Below are 23355 nucleotides of genomic sequence, written 5' to 3' on the forward strand. Positions count from 1 at the left end.
CTGAGCCGCAGTTAACATTGCAGACATTCTTCAATTATCTGTGACATCAATCCACTAATGTTGGAGATGGACTCATCCGTTCCCTCAGCTATTGTGGGGAGTGTACGTGGCACGTTTTCCAGTACATCGCAAAGGTGCAGCTATACCTCTATCATTCTCATTCTCATTCTCAACGATGGCCCTCGGGGTTTAGCATCTGTGTCCAGCTGAGCTGAGCTTGGAGAGGAGTGCGCCCCCCCCCGACGCAGACTCTCCACAGCTGCCCCTGCCACGTGTCTGGTTGTGCTCACTTGTGAGTTACGAATCACCAGGTGTCAACCCAACTAACTGTCTACCTGGACCCACCGAAGTGCGAGTATTTGCACTGGTGCATGGCTGTATGTCCTGTGATGGTGCATCCTCAGAGGAATGAGGTCATCTGAGGAATCAATCCATCTCCATACATTCTTCTTTGACCAGTGAAGGCTCTGGAAGACAACAGAAAGCGATATGAAATAGTCATGGCAAAGTGTCAATCTTGCCAATCACCATACTTAGGTTTCTCATAGTTTAGTCATTGATGAAATAAAGTCATCACGTGTGAGAAAGATGTTTACGTTCTGTCACCAGGCATCTACGGGTTCCCAGTCTCTCCATTTCCTATGGATAGGGATGCAGATGTCCCACTTATCTCCATGGCCTCCTCCTCTGCATCTGCCAGCTGGACTATTTGTGGAGGGCCACCTCCAGTCCTCACCCTTGCATTTTGCTCTCTCTTCTCCTACAAGGGGGAGAAAGAACAGACCTGAGAGTGACTGAAGGTGACGTCTTCACCCAATGGATGCAGTACTTCCACGGCCATAGCCATCTTTATACCAGCCAATAGGATTGGTCAGTCCCACGACCCATATGATGGGGGTGGGGGGTTGGGGAGAGGAGGTAGATAAGCAGTGGCAAACATTTAAAAATATATTTTATGACTCGCAACAAAAATATATCCCTGTGAAGAGGAAAGACTCCACAAAAAGGGTGAACCAACCATGGCTAACTAAGGCAGTCAAGGATGGTATCAGGTTAAAATAAAAAGCATACAACATGGCAAAGATTACTGGTAAGCCCAAAGATTGGGAAAACTTTAAAAACCAGCAAAGGATGACTAAAATAATAAAGAGGGAGAAAATAAATTATGAGAGTAAACTAGCAATAAATATAAAAACTGACAATAAAAGCTTCTACAAATATATAAAAAGGAAGAGGGTATCTAAAGTAAACATTCATCCCTTAGAGGATGAGACTGGGGAAATAATAATGGAAAACAAGGAAATGACAAAGGAATCGAACAGATATTTTGTATTTGTCTTCACAGTAGAGGACATAATACACCAATAATAGTAGAAAATCAAGGGGCAAAGGGGAGGGAGGAACTAAAAACTATCACTAGAGAAAACGTACAAGGTAAACTAATGGGTCTAAAGGCTGAAAAGTCCCCTGGACCTGATGGCTTGCTTCAGAGGATCTTAAAGGAAGTGGCTACAGAGTAATCTTCCAGATTTCACTAGATTCTGGAAAGGTCCCAGCGGATTGGAAAACTGCAAACGTAACACCCCTAATCAAGAAGGGAGTGAGACAGAAAACAGGTAACTATAGACCAGTTAGCCTAACATCTGTCAGTGGGAAAATGCTAGAATCCGTTATTGAGGAAGTAGTAACAGGACATTTGGAGACTCATAATACAATCAAGGAGAGTCAACATGGCTTTATGAAGGGGAAATCGTGTCTGACAAATTTATTAGAGTTCTTTGAGGAAGTAACAAGCAGGGTGGATAAAGGGGAACCAATGGATGCAGTATATTTGGATTTCCAAAAGGCATTCGATAAGTTGCCACATAAAAGATTACTGCACAAGATAAGAGCTCATGGTGTTGGGGGTAATATACTGGCATGGATAGAGGATTGGCTAACTAACAGAAAACAAAGTGTCGTGATAAAAGGGTCATTTTCAAAATGGCAATCTGTAACTAATGGGGTGCCACAGGGATCAGTGCTGGGGCCTCAACTATTTACAATATATATCAATGACTTGGACGAAGGAACAGAGTGTCTTGTGGCCATATTTGCTGATGATACAAAGATAGGTGGAAAAGCAAGTTGCGATGAGGACACAAAGTGTCTGCAAAGGGATATCGACAGGTTAAGCGAATCGGCAAAAATTTGGCAGATGGAATATAATGTGGGAAAATGTGAAGTCATCCACTTTGGGAGGAAAAATAAAAAAGCAAAATATTATTTGAATGGAGAAATATACAAAATGCTGTGGTACAGAGGGATCTGGGTGTCCTCGTACATGAAATGAAATACAGAAAGTCAACATACAGGTGCAGCAGGTAATCTGGAAGGCAAACGGAATAATGGCCTTTATTTCTAGGGGGATGGAGTGTAAAAGCAGGGAAGTCATGCTACAACTATACAGGGTGCTGGTGAGACCACACCTGGAGTACTGCATACAGTTCTGGTGCCCTTATTTAAGGAAGGACATACTTGCATTGGAGGCAGTTCAGAGAAGGTTCACTAGGTTGATTCCGGGTATGGAAGGGCTGTTTTATGAGGAAAGATTGAACAGGTTGGGTCTATACTCATTGGAGTTTAGAAGAATGAGAGGGGATCTTATTGAAACATACAAGATTCTGAGGGGACTCGATAGGGTAGATGCTGAGGGGATGTTACCCCTCATGGGGGGGATCTAAAACTAGGGGGCATAATCTCAGAATAAGGGGTCGCTCGTTTAAGATAGAAATGATGAGGAATTTCTTCTCTCAGAGGGTCGTGAATCTTTGGAATTCTTCACCCCAAAAAGCTGTGGAGGCTGAGTCATTGAATACATTCAAGGCAGAGTTAGACAAATTTTTGATCAGCAAGGGAGTCAAAGGATATGGGGAAAAGGCGGGAAAGTGGAGTTGAGGTAAAAATCAGATCAGCCACGATCTCATTGAATGGCAGAGCAGGCTCGAGGGGCCGAATGTCCTACTCCTGTCTCTTATGGTGTTGGCCACCATGGTCAAATAGCCTGTTGACTTTCACTTTCTAGACTCACATACAATCAATGGACACTCAACCAAGCAAGAAGATTGCTCCCTTGGAACTATGTAAAGTATAAGTCAGCATTGGCGGGAGTGGAGAGGAAAGTTTGATTTTCTGGGATGAGTGGTGGGTGTGGGCGGTGGTTGGGGAGGCAAACGGAAGATAAAATTACTCAGAGGAAAGCCATCATCCAAAGCCAAGTTATAGTTGCTAGAAGTGGCAAGGTACTGGACTGTTAACTGACGTAATTGTTGGAAACGGCTTCAAAGTGCAACTCGGTTTGGCACAGTATCTCACCCCACAAGGACAGTATGCAAACAGTTCCAAAAGGCCAGCTACTTACTTGTTCGTACTATCATTTAAAAAAAAATTCAGATCAAACATAATACTATGGGTTGCAGTCTCCATTATTAATCCTGTGTGTGTAAAGAAAGCATCAGTCAAAGGGCCAACAGATTTATGGAATTATTGGTGTGAATCGAGCTTCCAATTTGGTTGGGTCAATAGGCCCACAAGGGAAATGGCAAACATCTGTCTAATTATAACCAAGGAAGACAACAGCCAGATTCAAAGGACAACAATCAACATGTTCATTCCCAGAATTCAGGAACATATACGATTTCTACACTATAGTATACGCCCTATTTATAACTGTCTGAAGTCATAGAGGGGAAACTAATGTGAAAAATTGTAAATAGGGAGGACACCAAAAGCAAATTCAAGAGAGGCAGCTTAATAATAGAATATAATGGGTACAATTATCCGTGAAATGACACCAAGGAGGCACAACTCCAAAAAAAAAGAAATTTCTAGAATAGCTATTCGACTGAACGCCTCTTATGAAGATATCTCGACTTTGAATCCTGCTGAATTTTTTTTAACAGCCTCCGGCAGTTCCATCTGCAGAGTAAGCTCATAAAACAGGCAGCATTATTGTGCAGTGCCAATGATTTTTGCTAACTAGGTTTCCCTGATGGCTTTCTGGGTAAATGCAATGCCAAATTGTAGTAATGATCCAGAGAGGGAAGGGGCCAAGTTTAAATCCTGTGCCGAGTTTGTGGATTCCAGAAAGGGTGGTGGGGAAGCTATAAGTAACATCAATAACCTAGGTTAACACTGGAACCTGAGGAAGGAGGAAGCCTCCGAAAGCTTGTGGGATTAAAAATAAAATTGTTGGACTATAACTTGGTGTTGTAAAATTGTTTACAATAGGTTAGGAAGGGAAGAGGGTGGGAAAAGAAATCAGCAAGGGTTCCCGCTCCTACTCACTGTACTGTGGCTCCCGCTGGATAGAGTACATTTTTGGGCATCAAGGAAGATGGTTTAGCCTTAAAAGAAAGAAAGACTTGCATTTATTTAGCACCTTTCATGACCTCAGGACGTCCCAAAGCACTTTACAGCCAATGAAGTACTTTTGTAGTGCAGTCACTCTTGGAATGTTGGAAACACAGCAGCCAATTTGCACACAGCAAGGTCCCACAAACAATGTGATAAAGACCAGATAATCGCTTTTAGTGATGTTGGTCAAGTGATAAATATTGACCAGGGCACCAGGAAGACCTGCCCTGCTCTTCAAATAGTGCCATGGGATCTTTTACGTCCACCTGAGGGGGCAGGCAGGGCCTTGGTTTAACATCTCATCTGAAGGACGACACCTCTGACAGTGTAGCACTCCCTCAGTACTGCACCAAAGTATAACTCTGGATTCTGTGCTCAAGTCCCTGGAGTGGGACTTGAACCCACAACCTTCTGACTCCGAGGAGAGAGTGCTACTCACTGAGCCAAGGCTGATACCTTGATGCTTCTCCCTCAAATAACCTGCGAACACAAAGCCTAGGCTCACACGTGAAGAACGGCTACTTGGGCGAGATATTAGCGGGCTGTTGACAACCAGAGAGCGGGGTCTTAGCCTCCAGAATAATAATAATGAAATGTTTTCTTTTTTTTAAAAAAGGGGGGGCGGAAGTGTTATGTATAATTGATAAACTATATTGGAGCCATTTTATGATAGAGCATTTCTTAATTCAGGTTAACTGAATATAACTTACTTCTTGATAAGGAGGGCTACAATCAGTCTTTGTGTGCCCTAAGAGTCAATTAAATTTCTAAATATCAAAGTGAAGAATGGTTCTTTTGCACAGGTGCTTATAGTAACATTCTCATTACATTTTTGAGCAGTACACTATTAGCATAGCTATCTAGCAAGTCTAAGTTTGACATCAGTTCTATAATCCAGCTTGTATTGGGTCAGTTTTGGTGCTAAATTGACAGCAAAACTTCAGTATCTTTGTTTGTTTTGAGAAATATTAATTTTGACTTTCCTGTAGAACAGGTTTAAATATAAACTTGATGGAATGGTTTCCCTCTATTGATAATTTCCTATTCCCCCCACCAATCCTCTCTCAAATGCCCAAAAGGTCTCTTTCTGTGATTAAATACTAAGAAATGCGTTCAGTTAATTCCAGTTAACTGATAAAGTACAGACACTGGTGGGGAAAATTTGAAACTCATTCATTAAGCTAAATCTGACTGGCCATTTCAAGCCAATTTCCAAGGATTAAATGGACACATCACAAACACAAGGCCAGTGAGAAACTTCCATCCCCACAAGATTACCAGCATTTTTGAACAAAGCTGCCAAAAAAGCAAACCCTTTTCATTGCTGTGTCTCTAGCTATAGACAACAGCTTGTTTTGTCTATTAGATGGCAGGAATAGAGCACAACCAATAATCACTAGAACTCAGCGGTTTTCAAACATTTTTTTTTTGTGTGGGGCATCCCATGCAAATAATTGATTTCTAGGGACAGTCTATCTCATCTTTCAAAGAAAAGCAGTGTTATCATTGCAGATAATGTTTAATCACACATCGTTACAGTGGAGAAACTTACAACGGATGTGCACATTTTGTGCCTTTGGGCATTCACGCTGCCATTTCTGAAAGGGACTTTTGTGCAGAATTAGCGCATGGGTCCCTTCATCTGTTGCATTTGTGCTTGCAAGAGCCCTCCATGAAGTGAGAGTTTGGGGCGTTTCAACCTGGCTCCCAGTGAGCACAGACCTGTGGAACAACAAAACTGTCCCTGAATAGGGAATCCCTCAGTCAAAGGCCGCAAGGCTGGCTGGTGTGGGAAGCAGAATGGTCACATGCGTCAACGTTGTGTTCAGAGATTGAGATTAAAGTACATTACTGAGACAGTAGAGTATGCTTTGCATCCAATTCATACTATACCCTTTTGATAGATACAACTGCATTTCCTGAAATGGAAAATGTTCCATTATTCAGTATTGACATCCCTCACTCTGTTGAGCAGAGGACAGATTACAATTGTACCCCCCTCAGGATGATAAGCACAGAGAACAGATTACAATTGTACCCCCCTCAGGGTGATGAGCACAGAGGACAGACTACAATTGAACCCAAGTAGCTTGAATAGGACAAAACCCAAGCAGCTTCTGGTTTATGTTTCAATTTCATCTTGCTCAACACTGATCTATGATATAATTAATCTGCAGTAGATTACTGCCGATCACCCAAGTCAACTCTGAACTCCAGTTGGAGTCAGGAATGGTTCACAATCCCGCAGACAGTACAGCAATCCTCAAGTGACCCATGTGGAAATCTTAAGTAGGTGAAGGCTTCAGGAGGCCATCCAGCATATGAAATTTAACAAACGACTGCAGAGTTTTAGTTTCAGTTGAAAGACTGCTATTAGTCTTTACCATGCTGCATATTTAATGACAAGCTACTGTAGATAGGACAGATGCAAAACACATGGAACCTCTATGCTCCCCTGCAAGTCAGTTCATGAGGTGCAGTGAGGCAAATTTACATTTCAATCCTTCACTAAGAAATTTGTGTGGTTCCAAGCACCAGCTGTTTTAGCTACCTGTTTTGGAAATGAGCAATCTACCCTGCCACAGTTGTGTCCACTTTCAGACTATTTTTGGTTTTTAATTCATCATTCCTTCATTACACCAAACCTCTTACAAAGTTGAAACCAACATGTGGCTTTATGAATCGAATGCATGCCTGTTCCAAATTACGTGCATAACAAAAATTTATGGGGATGATATTCAACAAGTTGCATTTATATAGCACCTTTAATATAGTAAAAAGCGTTTCTCAGGAGCGTAATCAGACAAAAATTGTCAGAGCCATATAAGGAGACATTAGGACAGGTGACCAAACAGTCAAAAAGGTGGGTTTTAAGTAGTGTTTTAAAGGAGGAGAGGTGGAGAGGTTTAGGGAGGGATTTCCAGAGCTTAGGGCCTAGACTGCTGAAGGCACAGCTGCCGATGGTGGGGCAAAGGAAGTGGGGGATGTACAAGAAGCCAGAGTTGGAGGAACATACAGTTCTTTGAGGGTTAGAGGAGGTTACAGAGGTAGCGAAGGGTAGGGCCATGGAGCGATTTGAACAAGAGGATGAGAATTTTAAAATGAAGACATTGGTGAACTAGGAGCCAATGTAGATCAGCAATTTGTTAAATTCCTCAACGAAGAGAATGGTTGCTTCAATAACCAACGGCCCGATGAAAGTCAAATGTTTCAGAGCCGCTCATTCCCATGATTTCGTTAAGTAATTAACTATGGAGGGCATTCCTCCTGTTCTTGTTGAGAAGAATTTCATCCCTTAATAAGTCTTTCCCAGGGTCTACAATCTGGCATCATTGTCTCAATATATAATTATGTGAAATCCTTCTACTAATCAAATATTTAAAAAAACTCCTAGTGGACTAATAACTAATACATGCATAAAAAAATCTTCAAGCTAGATCTGGTTGTATTTAGATTTTAAAAAATTAATCTATGTTTTAATTTACAATTCTAACTCTTGGTGAGCCCCACTGCAGAATAGATGTTGGGTATGTTGTACAATATACTCAAGCACAGATTCAACAATAAAAGCTATGCAGTGGCCCAATATGATAGTTATGCTCTATTAAAACAATGCAACCACCTCAGAGATATCAGTCAACTCAGAACATGAATTTGGGAGGAGAGGGAGGGGGAGGGGGGTTTCAGGGTCAGAGTTTAACAAAGGGAACAAGATTTATCCTATGGGTATGAAATATCATTTTAATTTTTTTTTAAAGACCATTCAAATCAATATATCAACACATCAAGTGTTCAGCTGATGCCAAAACCAGATAAGCAAAGCTTAAAAAGGTTATATGAAAGTATATTAAGTTGAATAGGGCTACTAGCCTTGAAGCAAACTTTTTACCCCAAACAAACTATTGTTTAAGGCTGCATTGATAAGAAGTCTTGCTGAGGCATTCAATAATGAGCAGGAACTGGATAAACAGCACAAAAGATAAGACTGGCCATCAATGTATTGTGATAGACTTACTTGATGAATATGTCAGAGTTCACCCGTAGGGTACCAATCACTTCTGTTTGGAGCTCAATATTGATGACTGCCCAGTGTATTTTAGAGCATCACACTGGCAGAGATATTAATACACTCACGCTGGAAATGTTTAGAATTCACTTACATCGGCAGTAACTGATGCATCACTGCTGTCATGGGTCACCTTTACTAGCTAATTGATTCATTGCCTCACTTCCATCAGGAGCAGGATGGGTCATGGGAATCCCCACTGCAGCAATCAACTTGAATCCTCTGGATAAGAATGTCCGAGCTCAGACTGCTACAGATACAAATATTAAGCCGTGGGAAACATACTTCACTAAGTAAACTGAAAACAAATTTGCATTTAATTATTCCAGAATTTTGGTATTGTTAGGATGTCTGCTAGTGCTAACACCAAAGGGTAATCATCTTTTACTATGAATTGTGCTGAACATGTGTAAGTATCACATAGTCAGCCTTTTATAAGGACAACAAATTTCTTGCATTTACTTGTGTAAAGTTTATTGGGATAATAGATCACAGATCAATAGCTTAGTTTTAGAAATGTTAATAGTATTCACAAAAGTTCCTGACAATAATGTGGTTGTCTTAGAGTCAGTTAAAGGTAGCACCTTCACTGGAGTTGGAAGATTGTGGGTTGAAACCTCAGTACGGACTTCAGCACTTAATCTAGGCTGACACTCAAGTACAGTTCTAAGGGAGCGGTCCACTGTCGGAGGTGCTGTCTTTTGGTTGAGACATTAAACCGAACCAGTCTGTTCAGGTGGACATTAGAGATCCAAGGCAGTATTTGGTGATGAGCAGAGTCTGGGTTTCCATGCTTTATACAAAGTTTCCCATTTTAGGAAATTTAATCATGGTAAAGAGATATATTTAATGGGTGAAAATTAGAAGGCAAAAGGGAAAATACAATACTACAAATTCTCAGCAAAACCAACTTATACTAATTATGGAAGTTTTTAATATTTTACTTCCAATCTTATTTGGGGAAAAAGTGGAAAAAGTCACTCATTTCAATTTCTTGAGGAAAAATGGTTTCAAACTTTAAAAAAATCTCCTCTGGTTAGTGGCAACCTTGGGAACACCAGCTTTGAATTTGATCAAGCTAGTGGCAATAAGAGACAGATACACATAGAAGTTGGGAAGGAGAAGAGATGGGGAGACCAACAGCAATGGCAAAAATGATCAAATGGAGAATATGGAAGCTGGCCACAAAAGCAGTTGTAAATCAAACTGTTAAGATCGCCACTTCGGTGAATACCTTTCTGACACTATATTGGAATGGGGAGGGATAGGGGATCATTTTGACTACATCAGATGTTCTGTGGACATGCCCAGAGCCCAAGCGTCATTTTCTGGGTAGTGATCCCTCCATGGCCTCGCCCCTCCTTATCTTTGTAACCTCCTCGAGCCCGACAACCCTCCGAGATCGCTGCGCTTCTCCAATTCTTGCCTCTTGTGCATCCCCAATTTATAATCGCTTCACTATTGGTGACTATGCCTTCAGCTGCCTAGGCCCTAAGTTTTGTAATTGCCTCCCTAAACCTCCCCACCTCTCTCCTCTCTTTTAAGATGCTCCTTAAAACCTACCTCTTTGACCAAACTTTTGGTCACCTGTCCTAATATCTCATGTGGCTCGGTGTCAAATTTTGTTTGATAAATCGCTCCTGTGAAGCGCCTTGGGACATTTTACTACTTTAAAGGTGCTATATAAATGCAAGTTGATCAGTATTTTAAAGTAACTATTTACTGGGGGAAACTGGTACCAATTGGAAAAAAACCTTGCATGTGAAGAATTCAAATGGTTCACTACCATGTTTCTCAACCAGCCACTAGGCCATTAGAGCACAAGTGGCTTGATTACTCAGTTAGATCACCTGTTGTAAACACATGCTAACACTTTAGTTACCCAATCACTGGCCTTGGTTTCTAGGATACAACTACCATTAACTATCAGATGGCATGGTTCAAGTAGGTGAGCTCTCAACGTACAAGACATGCAGATCGACAGCGGTGGTGGTGTGCAGTGAAGTAAAAGTACACACATCATACCTGCAGTCAAAACATCACACCGTATACATTCCAGAACTTTCCTTCCATTTGAAGATAAAACAAAAATCAAAAAATAATTTTGATGCATTGAAATTTATTTTTTTTTAGTAACTGCTATTTTTTTTAAAACAGAAATTATACAATATAATTATACAAGGAATATGGAAAATATTTACAAAAGTGTACGCTTAGAAAAGAATATTACACAAATACATCACGATTTCCTTTAGTATCTCCGCCTAATTTTGGCATGGCCCAGATTTTGAACCTTTTTAGCAGTGAGTGGTCTTGCGTAACGCGTCTGATTAGTGAATCCTTTACTGGGCACCAGGTGATTGACAGGCCTCCCAAAACCAGGGTTGTGAGCTCCCTCAAGCTCCTCCTCTCCACAGCTCATAGGCACGTAGATTTGTATTGGGAAAGGACATTGGAACATTGTGTGTGGAAGACGCTAGAAATGTTAAAGTGCTTCAGCACTTGCTTCATGTGGTGGTTAATTTATACATAGTGCAAAACTGAATTTGAAAAAAGGACCCAAATACTGTTAAGACATTCTTGGCATTTTTGCTACTTTGAAGGGTTTTTTTTGGATACATATAATGGGTGCACAAACATAATCAATGTTGCCCTACACCTGAGAAGTGATTGCACTAAAATTAAGAGGTCAATGAATTAGTGTCCAATTAGGCTCTTGACCATTAAGACCTGCACTTTTACATGCAAAGGGTATTGCTTATTCTTTTAGCAGATTACTGTGGGCATAGCCCACATGAGATAATGGCAGTTCTAAGTAATTGAAAACAAATTTTAAAAAAGATAATGGAGAGGGAAAAAAGGGTTAAAGTATTCATATCTCAGGCGATCTGGTCCCCTCTGCATCTTTTAAAGTTTTTTTTCCAAAAAGGCTTACATTTACAAATGTACATACAAAATAACAGTTCAATATAAAGCTGAACAGGATTCCAAAACAAGTGCAACATCATTGGCAATAATAAACCCTTTCAGCTTCTTTTTACTTTTTCATCATTTCTTGCAGTCGTCCTTCGTTGAAGGCATGTCTGATTCTGTACATCCAGAAGAGATTAAACTACTAGAGAAAATAAAGAGAAGGCAGGAAAGATCTGCTGAAGAGTTCAAGGGCCAATCCAAACCCTTTTGTCAAAGTATTCATCATCTGGCCAGTGACTGGATGGCGGCCGGTTCACTTGTTACAAAGTGACCATGGAGGAACCCGAGCCAATTCAATCACAATTAGTCAACACAATTAGTAAGTAACAAAAAGATTTTATATCTCATTCAACTGATTCACATGAGCTTCATTGGGTCTGTGGCTAGCCTGCAGACACTGGTGACAGAGTCCAATGCTCCATCCTGTACAAAGCCAAACCTCGTCTCAAAAAGGCTGATGTGCAAAACATTTCAACAGCGGACAAGCATTGCATTCTTAACAGTTTAGCGTTCGGTCAATGCCATCCATGTTGTCCAGTAATTTAAGTAGAATACTGCCAAGGTAATTTATTCACATACATTCCAGGGCTCAATACTGAGTGGTAGATCTACCTTAGGCAGGCACAGCTGCATGAAAAGTCACTCTCCTCACAGTGTAACCTTGCTTAGTCTGTGCGTCAATATTCCCTTTTTGGCTGCTCTGGGTAATGTCGAGCTGGATCGACTTCGCAGCTTAACCTGCCTGCTTGGGTTCCGCTTTCTCAGAATAAAGTCAAAATTCACAGAAGTGTTCATAGCATAAAACACATTGGCATTGTCCGGAATCACCAACTCTGAAAAGCAGAGGAAACGTACATTGTAATTTACATGTTCATTTTAATAGTGTTGATTGGATTAAGCATACAGATACAAATCGTGAATTAGATATAGAATTATGAAAGACTGGGAGTAAAAGGACTGCATTTTGTTGTACGGGCAGAAGGCATTGCAATTCCCAAGAGAAAAGCTTGAACGTTTACACCATCTTTCGATAGGCTCAATAGAGGACAACAATTTTTTTTTTTAATCCTCTCAGGATGTGGGTATTGCTGGTAAGACTAATTTATTACCCGTCCCTAGTTGCCCCCAAGGTGGTGGTGGTGGTGGTGGGCCACGTTCTTTGTTGCGATTTTTGAAACAACCGAGAGGCTCGCTAGGCCACTCAGATGGCAGTTAAGAATCAACCACGCTGGTGTGGGACAAGAGTCACGTATAGGCCAGGAGGTTTTGCGCTTTCATTAGGTGTACACATAAGCTACATATTGAGAAACGTAAATCTAAATCACTCCAGGTTGAATCCTGCAACTCCTGCTGAGTGCAGTGAGATAAATTCAACTGTAAGAAATTGGATTTTCCCAGGTTTTGGTGGAATGAGAAGAAAATATAAATCTGCTGATGGAAGGTTATGTATCTTTTGGGATAGATTTACCTTCATTTGTGTGATAATTTCACCCCTTACCTCTATCTTCTGAGATGATCTGTACGAGCTGATAATCCTCTGGATGTTCTGTTTCGAGGTTGTGCTTGGACATGGCTCTCTGGATAACAACAGGTGTCTTATCTTGGCTAGTCAGCTAGAGAAATGGAAAAATAATTACTTTTACTTTATATATACTTACCACTACACACACACACACACACACACACACACATGAATGTAAAGTTTTTCCAAAAGGCTTTAAAAATGGCTGCTTTCACCCAGTAGACAAACTGTGACAATACATTGAATGTTGTCCAAGTTGCATTAGAGAAATAATATTTATTTATATAACTGGTCTACTTTGCAGAACCTGCCTAGATCCAGTGAAACCCAATCACTGTGGGCAGTGAAGGCTGATGTTTGAACATACAATGGAAAAACAGCCCACTGAACTGTCACTAGGGTTCCTGGGCCGTTTTACCAGCATTCTCAGTTTAAAGCAAATAAATTGTACAAAAGATTCATTTTAAATACCCCACGTCTCAGCACTAACTATATTTGTCTACTTTTAATGTTTATTGTCAATACAGCAAAAGGTTTTATTACTGTTCAGTCTGTTGTTTCCCAACATTACTCCTTGTTTATATAAATGATGATTCAATAAAACTGGTTAAACAGAAACAAAATGTTCAAGACATTTAGCAATTTTCAGTTCCTGACTAGAGTGTAAAAATGAATATTCACCTCAATTGTGAAACACTCTGGAATTATGTTAGGTAAACAGGATATCGAAATGACAGAATGTACCAAACTACTTTTTAAAAAAAAACTCCTTGTTTTTGATTTTTTGGGGTTTGAATCCTACTATGTCACATCAGGCAATCATTTCTCCCAGCTCAAGAATTTTAACAATTCAGCAAGTGATGATGAAATGCTTGGCATATCTGGTGTTTCTTCTTGCACCAGAACTGGAGAGTTTTCCAGTTGAGAGACACTGCACATGCTTAATTTCCCTTTTAAGGCTACAGTCCATTTTTTTTTTATAAATTCACTCTTTCCAGCCCCTCTGAAGCAACAGTCAGCACACAGCCACTTAAAATTCAACCATCAAGTCTCATTGTCCCCTCAAACATAACAATGAAGCTCTGGCTTCAATTTGCAACCAACATTCAACGTCTAGATTGATATTTTTTGACTCTGTATGGCCATATTCAGAAGCGTCATATTTTGGACACCTTAATAGATCCAAATCAAGATTCCCTCATCCTCCATTCTTCTTTCCCAATATGAAAGGCAAGAAGTTCAAATACTGAAAAATAACGGGAGCACGCACCTGTTAAATTTAATGCTGATGTTATACTCCAGTGTGAGAAAGGTACAGCGCACTGTCCAGAAGAGCGGAACTCTGGTTTTCTCTCATTTGGTAGGGGAACTCAGTTTTGGGAGGAACCAGTGTACTTGGGCCAAACACAATTTAAATCCAGTTACTGGTGCAAACCTTAATGGTCGCAGTGCTTGGCTGGACCAATCTCAGCGCATGTTACCAGTCAAGATGTGCACTGTCTCTAGTGATTGCTTCAAATTATATAGGAGCCAGCACAGTTCCACTCCAGTGTCAGGTTACCTATTCCAGCAGCCTGATTGGAAATAGTTTACCTCTGCCAATTTTAAACATGGCGATATTATGCTATGAATTTAAGTGCTGAATCTATGCCAGTGGCATCACATTTATAGTCCAAGCACCATCACAGTCCAATCTGGTAAAGGCAGATATGGGTATCCCCATTAGAACAGCGAGACATAATTTTCATATATTTCAAGTTTCCTGTTGTTCTTAGTGAGATTGTTTCCTTACGCAACAAATGTTACTGCAATACCTTGGACATTAGAAAAGCACTCCCTATTATGAAAAAAAAATCCCAGTATGTTCCAAAGCCAAAACCTTTGCTAAGTTCAATTTCAATAATTCAAAACAAAAATTCACCAGTCGATTTTTCTTTTGGCCTCACTGGGTAGAAAAAAAAAACCAAGCTCACTGCAAAATGTAATAAAATACATATTTCACTGAAGTGGCCCTGACCAACTCTCCCTTCACAGAGAATAAATTTGCTATTTTTGTTAACTAGAACGAGGCCACTTGTTAAATCATCTGAATATTATGCTTGACTGCCGGCATAGAAAATGGTTGATGCTAAAAAGAGCTTTTGAAATCATCTTGCCTAAAGTAAGCTGATTATAAACTGAACTGACCCAGTTTGTGTGCGTTGATGGCAATACCAATTGCTTTAGAAAAGCAAACTCCTAACTACAAAATATCAGGAGGCAAATCCTTGCAGCATTCATGAAACATGCTTTATTAAATTAAGGCAACAGATTTTATTTTCTTTAAAATCTTTAAAAAAAAGTGCAATTTGTATTAGGCGATATGATAGCTTCAAAATCATTTAACCAAACTGGGTCAGCAAGACTGTTATGAATAACAGCAGTGCTGACTAGTTTAAATCTTCTGATGGTTTGCTATCATCACAGGTTTAAGATCAGACCTCAAGTCCGTCCACAACAAATGGGCTTAATTAATAGGCTGCATCTAGTGACACCACAAGTCCTGGTCAGAATGGAGATGATTGGGTAATTCCCCTGTCAAGCATGCCTGGAGACCACACTGCTGTAAGTGACTGGAATTGATTTTACGCATATAATTTGTATGGATGTAACTATCCTCCACTCACTGCATTTTGCTGGAGAAATAATTCTGACTTAATAGAGACTTTGCTGTAGTTTCGATCATGAGTTCTGTTTGCTGTCGTTCGTAGAGGCTCTGTTTAAATAGACACTGTTTGCTGTGAGTCCTGCCATAATTCCAACTCATGGGCTGACAGAGTGGGGTCAATACTCACTTCATAATTAATATTGAACTGTGACTGATGTAATGATGGCTTGCCCTGGTGAAACTAAAAATTTAGGCATCAAATATTTTCTTTTCTTTGCCAGAACTCATCCTGAGGTTGTTTACAGTTTATAGCATTTAAATATCAGAAGCAGGTTCTCACAGGTCACACTCTTTTGAGAGTTATTTGGAAACCACAATCTAACAGATTTGAAATAATCTTTCCAAACATAATACACGAGAGGGTCACTAAGTTAAAACCGCCAGCGTGTTAACCATACGGCCAAAAATGTTTAGGTTTGATCAGGTTTTCTTGATCCAGTCAAAGTGAAAGTTATATTTTGTGCTGTACCTTTCTCCACCCCCATTTTTTGTTTGCTTTCTTCCATCCTTTTAGACTCTACGTAAGCCCAGGCCAAGGAAGAAAACCTGCTCAAAAACTCTGGTAATACAACTCAAATTCGCTACCAGGAGGTGCCAGCGGAGTCTGTGGTGATTCGCTCGCTAACTGAAGGGCCCAGACTCCAATCTGCACCTCCTTTCCACATTAGCAGAATCATGAATTTACTATGTGGGGGAAATCACAAATGAATTCATATTAGCCCAGTTGCTGGCGAAGGATTTTGAAGTGCCACACCTTGCTGAATAACAAAAAAAGGGGTTAGGCCCAAAACTCAAACACTGTTCTACAGAATTCTGAAAGAAAATTGAAATGACAGCCAAAACACGAGAGAGCATTGACAACGTGGAAACAGAAATCATGAAGTTGCATTGATAGCAGCTACACCGCCATCTTGAATGTGACTAGATGGTGACAAATGGCTGAGGTAATTTTAAAAGAAATACAATGAAGAGGAACAGTTGTCTTTTACGTCTATGTTTATACTGACAGAAAGCAATGACCATTATACAGCATGAATGTGACCAATGGAAACAATCCACATACTTACCAAAATGCTTTTGTACAGATTTCCATTGTCATCCTCTAGGCTGACCCGGATGATACAGGTATCTTCATTCTGCTGGTTGTACACAGGAAGTGACAATGTTGAACTGCAGGAAGTCACTGAGATAGAGCGCTTGTGGAGCTTGGGATTGTGGGAGAATGATGGCGATGATGACACAGTACTGATCAAGGATGAGACTCCCGAGGAGGCCGTGTCCACAGAGTGTATGGACGAACACGATGATAAAGATTCGGACGACTGCAGAATAAATTTTTTTAAACAAAAATGTCAATGATTTCATGTCAAATAGCTCCCTCCTCCCAGTTACATCCATTGTGCCATGTAACTCCCCCACCCCCTCATCTTCCCCCAAACAATGGAGCCATCGTGGACACAACTGCTTCGCCTCCAGGAGGGGAATTGGTGGATGATACCATGGTTGCAATACAGTGAAATCTTTCTCTTGGTTCTCCCTGCCAAAATCAGTACCGATGTATGATGCCACCATTTAATGTCCACCAGTTGTTAAGCCAACATTGCCAGTTCATCTTTTGGTACATTTATGATGAGGAATAAGGAAATGGCAGAGATGCTAAACAAATATTTTGTATCTGTCTTAACAGCAGAAGACTACAAAAACATACCAGAAATAGTAGGGAACCAATGGTCCAATGAGAGTGAGGAACTTAACGTAATTAATATTGGTAAAGAAAAAGTACTAGAGAAATTAATGAGACTTAAAAGCCATGATCTTATTGAATGGTGGAGCAGGTTCCCTGGGCCATAAAGCCTACTCCTGCTCCTATTTCTTAAACTACCCAGTTGGATTGCAGCCATTACACTTGAAGATCTGAGCTAGTGTTTTAACACCATGTTGTTAAATAATCCCTTTGGTATTTTAGTTGAACTGGTCGCAGTATTTAAACACTCCTTTACCTATATGCAAAAGTTTACCCCCTTGCCTCGCCCGGCCACTGGTGCAGTGCTTGAACAAGCTGTGTAGAAGGATAGAGGGGGGGGGGGGGCGGGGGGCGAGCCCGCCAGGGTCAGGGAGAGTCAGACGGACAGGGACGGAGCGACACAGAGTGCGACAAAGCGCGCGCGCACGCACACACAATAAAGGACATTGAGAACTAAATCACCCCAGTTTGCTCTAATGCAGCTTCCAGGTGATTGTGGAGTAGTATTGGTAACGAAAAGGCAGGGAATTGACAGTAAGGGCACAGGAGGGAGGGAAAAAAAAGGACCAAAAAAAAGAGCAGGAGAATCCATAAATAGGGAGGGGACTTTAAAACAACAATGAGATAATGCAATGATTAACTGAACTGTTAAAAGATTGAACTGCTGAAATTTCTAGGGAGCAGGTCATAAGCACTATTGCGAACGTTCTACTACACCAATGATATCAGGTCACTGATAACCTCCCAGGAAACAACGTCCTTCTGTAGAGAACACGCTGAACAACTAAAAGTCAAATAGAAAAAAAAACAAAGCACGCAGTCAAGAGGGAACCTGGTGTCTGTGCAAGGAGCTGCTTTACTTTGTTGCGATTTGTGGAACAGCTTGCTAGATTTTGATCCAAAGCACCGTTTGTGTGGACTCGGCACTTTAAGCTGCTGCAGTCACAGGCGGTGTGTTAAATTTACCGTAAACCATGTGATGTCAGCCTTCACTTTATGCAGGAATTAAAGAACATTTAAATAAAATTAAACTTAGTTTAAGGATGTTGATTATTAGCGTGATAATCAAATTTTTAACACGCAATGCTTCCTTTGTACATTTTGCCAACACATCAAAATAATACAAAATATGTACATAAAAAAAGCTAAGGTTGTGTTTCATAAATGGAGCCCGTTTTCACTATATGCAACTAATCGTATTTTTTCAGTAATCTGTTGGTGACCTGAAGCCTTTGTAACCACCTCGTATCCTTTTGACTACAAAAACACTGGAGGGAAAAAGTTGATCCCGAACTTCCCAGGACAACATGCTTCAAGTGGTGAATGCCTCTTTGTGTCACCTTTTTCGGTGGTCCATCTGGAGTGTCTGTGGGTGTTGTGCAGGCCTCTTCGATTTCAGAGTTGTTGGAATCGGACGACGAAACACTGACCGAGTCCATGCTCTCTCCGGAACTCCCGCTCGGAGGGGATTTGGGCTGGTCGCAGTTCTTTGTTGGAGTGCTGTTCGTGATGACATCTGACCCTAGAAATAGCCTGCGAAAGGAAAAGGGATTCATGAGCAAAAACTTTCAAATACAATTAAAAGTAGCGATTTTCCAGAGAGAGAGAGAGACAGAGAGAGAGAGAGAGAGAGAGAGAGAGAGAGAGAGAGAGAGAGAGAGAGAGAGAGAGAATTACTGCTGAGCTCAGGTTGAACTTGGCAGTTTGCTTTTAGCAACCAAGATACCCTAAAACTGGTCGTGTAAATTAATTCTTTAAATACATATTTGAAGCACATACTCTGTCTTTCCCTGATCTTGTTATGCAACTTATTTTATACTTTGGTCACAATCAAAAGAATGGCATTTGAAAAAAGGTTCTAATTATTTTATATTATCAGCATGTTTCAATTTGGCAATACTCTTGTATAAAGCTGTCTGTGTTAAGGCAGTAGAGTCTCAATGTATAAAGACTTCGATTTCTGCACCTGATTGAAACCCAGTGGGTTTGTCCACATGAATTTGGTGGACTCGGTGCCGTGGGAAGTGTTAGATCTCGGCACTGCTCCCTCATTGGTGGATTAAACCACAAATCCATGAATGAAAAAGCAGCACTGAGAAAATTTCTCCTATCCCATTGGACCTGCCCAATTCAGTCAGGAACCCAGCGCAAATCCAAGCGTGTAGAAATGGGGCCGAATTTGAATGGAAGAATCCAGCAGTGTATAAATAAGGCTAAATGTTGGGATCTTTTGGCCTTGCACTAAGGGGAACCTGAAGTGCAGCATTAGAAGCTACCACAGCACTGATGCTACACTACATTCAGAAATACATGTATTGCACTGTATGTGTAGCAAATGCAGGCAGTCTGAAAACTGGAGCAAAGATATATCATGGGTTTGCTCTGATATATTTAAGTAAAATACAATGTAATTTAATGCCAGGGACATTGACTGTACCAAATCTTTGACATAGGTTTTTTTGTTAATTCGTTCAAGGGAGTCACTGGCAAGGCCAGCATTTATTGCCCATCCCTAATTGCCCTTGAGAAGGTGGTGGTGAGCCGCCTTCTTGAACCGCTGCAGTCCATGAGGTGAAGGTTCTCCCACAGTGCTGTCAGGGTGGGAGTTCCAGGATTTTGACCCAGCGACGATGAAGGAACGGCGATATATTTCCAAGTCGGGATGGTGTGTGACTTGGAGGGGAACGTGCAGGTGGTGTTGTTCCCATGCACCTGTTGCCTTTGTCCTTCTAGGTGGTAGAGGTCACAGGTTTGGGAGGTGCTGTCGAAGAAGCCTTGGCGAGTTGAAGTGCATCCTTTGGAAGGTACACACTGCAGCCACGGTGTGCCGGTGGTGAAGGGAGTGAATGTTTAGGATGGTGGATGGGGTGCCAATCAAGCGGGCTGCTTTGTCCTGGATGGTGTCAAGCTTCTTGAGTGTTGTTGGAGCTGCACTCATCCAGGCAAGTGGAGAGTATTCCATCACATTCCTGACTTGTGCCTTGTAAATGGTGGAAAGGCTTTGGGGAGTCAGGAGGTGAGTCACTCGCCACAGAATATCCAGCCTCAGACCTGCTCTTGTAGCCACACTATGTGTGTGGCTGGTCCAGTTAAGTTTCTGGTCAATGGTGACCCCCAGGGTGTTGATGGTGGGGGATTCCACGATTGTAATGCCATTGAATGTCAAGGGGAGGTGGTTAGACTCTCTCTTGTTGGAGATGGTCATTGCCTGGCACAAATGTTACTTGCCACTTATCAGCCCAAGCCTGGATGCTATCCAGGTCAAGCTGCATACGGGCACGGACTGCTTCATTATCTGAGGGGTTGCGAATGGAACTGAACATTGCAATCGTCTGCAAATATTCCCATTTCTGACTTTATGATGGAGGGAAGGTCATTGATGAAGCAGCTGAAGATAGTTGGGCCTAGGACATTGCCCTGAGGAACTCCTGGAGCAATGTCCTTTCAATGAAGCAAAGTACAGTATATCCAGATGCCACTACATTAGGTAGACATGTTGTCCAGCCATGTGTCAAACTTGGGTTCATCCAGTCAAGACAGATGTGAGATTTCTACATGAAATATGAGTTTAATCAGCCTCAACCCAGATGTTATTGCATGCAAGCCCACATCACAGATTAGCAGGAAAAAAAAATCAGCAACATCACTCCAAGTGGTCAGAAGGTTAGCTGTTGTGAAAAGTGCAAAATCGATGCAGTTGGGAATGTTCTTCTAAAGTTAGAGTTGAAGCATATTGATGGGATGAGATATCATTAGTTTGGGATATGCTATACCTGACCTGTGAGTGTTCGATAGTGGCATGTCAATACCAAGAGTTAGCATTACTAGCGACAGGGGAGGAGGTTATTGTCTAATGGATAGGGAGAGCACTGATAGGTGGACTAACTCCATCAGGTTTTTGGTTTTGTATATTCAGATGACATTTGAGCCTAGACTTTCCTGTAAGTGTAATTCTAACCCTGCCATTAACCCATTCATTTTAAACAGGAAAATCTAGGTTTCGGTTCCCAAAGTGGAAAATAGCTCATCCAGTTCACCTTGATGCGCACATAATAAAATTCATCTTGTAGGAAAATTAAGGGCAACAGTGCAAAACAAATATAGTAACATCATTGCTCCTTGACAGGAAACGACACACAATGAAATTGTTATAAAGGATAAAGTTAATGAATTCTGAATTTAGTCTTTCGTATACTGGTGCAGTTAAAGATAGGACTGATAGTCAACAACTTGCATTTTGATAGCATCATTAACATAGTGAATCTCCCAAGACGCTTCATAGACGTGGAATGGATGCCAAGGTAGGTTTTCAGGAGGCTTTGAGGTGAGGAGAGATGTAACAAGTTGGAAGGGTTTAGATGGCTGAAGACTCTTCCACCAATGGTGGTACAGAGGGAAGGGGGGTATTGAATGAAGATCAGAATCACAATAGCAGAGGGTGTGTATGGGCCCTTTGGGCTAGAGGAATTTGCAGAAGGAGGACAGGGCAAGGCCATGGAAGGATTCAATGTGTTGTGGACAGGGAGTCAACAAAGCTTGGTGAGGACAGGAGCGATGGGGAGCAGAACAGATTGCGAGATAGAAGATGGACGGCAGAGTTTTGGACGAGTTGGAGCTCAGGAAGAATGTAGCACAGGAGGCTTCTGACAACAGATTTGTAGAATGTGAGCCTGGAGGTGACAAAAGCATGAATGAGGGTTTCAACAGCAATAAAGGTAAGATAAGGGCAGAGATGGGTGACTTTGGGGAGGTGGAAACAGGTGGTCCCATGGTGATGCACAAAATATGGAGATTAACCCTTGGCTCAGGGTCAAACAGGGCACTGGGATTCTACACCATCTGGTTCAACCTGAGTGATCAGTGGGACAGCAGGATAGGGTCAAGGTTAGAGCACAGGAGCCAAACAGCAGGATGCCAGTTTTATTGATCTAAAGTTCAAAGATGTTCTGGTGCATCTATGCCTTGATGTCAGACAAGCTGTCAGACAGCACAGCGGTGGTCATGGAATCGAGGGTAGTGGAGAGGAGGAGCTGTCGTCAGCATACATATGGGAATTGACCTCATATCTACAGATTGGATAGATGGAAAGTTACTAATAGGACAAAAATAATTAATTCATTTGCATTTATATAGCACCGTTCATGACCGGAGGACGTCCTAAAGCGCTTTCCAGCCAATTTTGAAGTGTTGTCACTGTTGTACTGTAGGAAACGCAGCAGTCAATTTGCATACAGCAAGCTCCCACCAGCACTAATGAAATAAATGGCATGGTCATCTGTTTTAGTGTTGTTGGTGGAGGGATAAATGTTGGCCGGGACACCAGTGAGAACTCCCCGACTTCTCTTCGAATAGTGCCGTGGAATCTTTTAGGTCCACCTGAGGGGGCAGACGTCGTCTCATTGAAAAGATGGCACCACTGACTGTGCAGCACTCCCTCAGTACAACACTGAGGTGTCAGCCTAGATTACGTGCTCAAGTCTCGAGTGGGAATTGAACCCATGAGCTTCGCATTCAGAGGCGAGAATGCTACCACTGAACCAAGGGTGACAGAGTAAGTAGCAACAGCTAGAGCGCCAATGATCAAACTGCATGATATCCAATACTGGCTTTAATTTTACCAGTTTGTTTTCTAGCGCACCTGAATTTTACACGTGGGATCTAAACGCACGGGGGGGAGGGGGGGTCGATTTTCAACTTGCTGCCCGGGTGTAAAACTGGCGTTGTGGATCAGCCGCCCATTATAGGAACAGCCCCATTTTCGTTTCCATTGAAATCGATGGAAATCAGGTGGTTTCTATAACGCGCGGCCGATTCACAATGCCAGCAAGGTGAACGTCTACCCCACTCAGTCATCATGTTTGGTTTTGAAACTTTGGCTCTCATTACTTTTAAACAGAGCTGCCAGTGTTTTATTTTTGAGTTGTCAAAATATTCCCTGTAAATTACGT

At 41.5% G+C, this 23355-nt stretch overlaps 1 protein-coding gene across 6 annotated transcripts in view; it reads right to left on the bottom strand.

The window, feature by feature from the left end:
- Window positions 1-10563: 10563 nt before the first annotated feature.
- rgl1 (ral guanine nucleotide dissociation stimulator-like 1) overlaps window positions 10564-23355 on the bottom strand; it is a 237719-nt gene continuing 224927 nt past the window's right edge. For all 6 annotated transcript variants that reach the window (XM_067990725.1, XM_067990724.1, XM_067990727.1 and 3 more), the window contains 4 exons: window positions 18748-18940; window positions 16731-16985; window positions 12933-13047; window positions 10564-12267 (listed from right to left, as the gene is read on the bottom strand). In XM_067990725.1, the coding sequence (XP_067846826.1) occupies window positions 12083-12267; window positions 12933-13047; window positions 16731-16985; window positions 18748-18940 (748 nt within the window). In that variant the 3' untranslated portion in view covers window positions 10564-12082. The remainder of the gene's footprint in view (window positions 12268-12932; window positions 13048-16730; window positions 16986-18747; window positions 18941-23355) is intronic.

This window comes from Heptranchias perlo, chromosome 9 (assembly GCF_035084215.1).
Source record: "Heptranchias perlo isolate sHepPer1 chromosome 9, sHepPer1.hap1, whole genome shotgun sequence".
NCBI lineage: Eukaryota > Metazoa > Chordata > Chondrichthyes > Hexanchiformes > Hexanchidae > Heptranchias > Heptranchias perlo.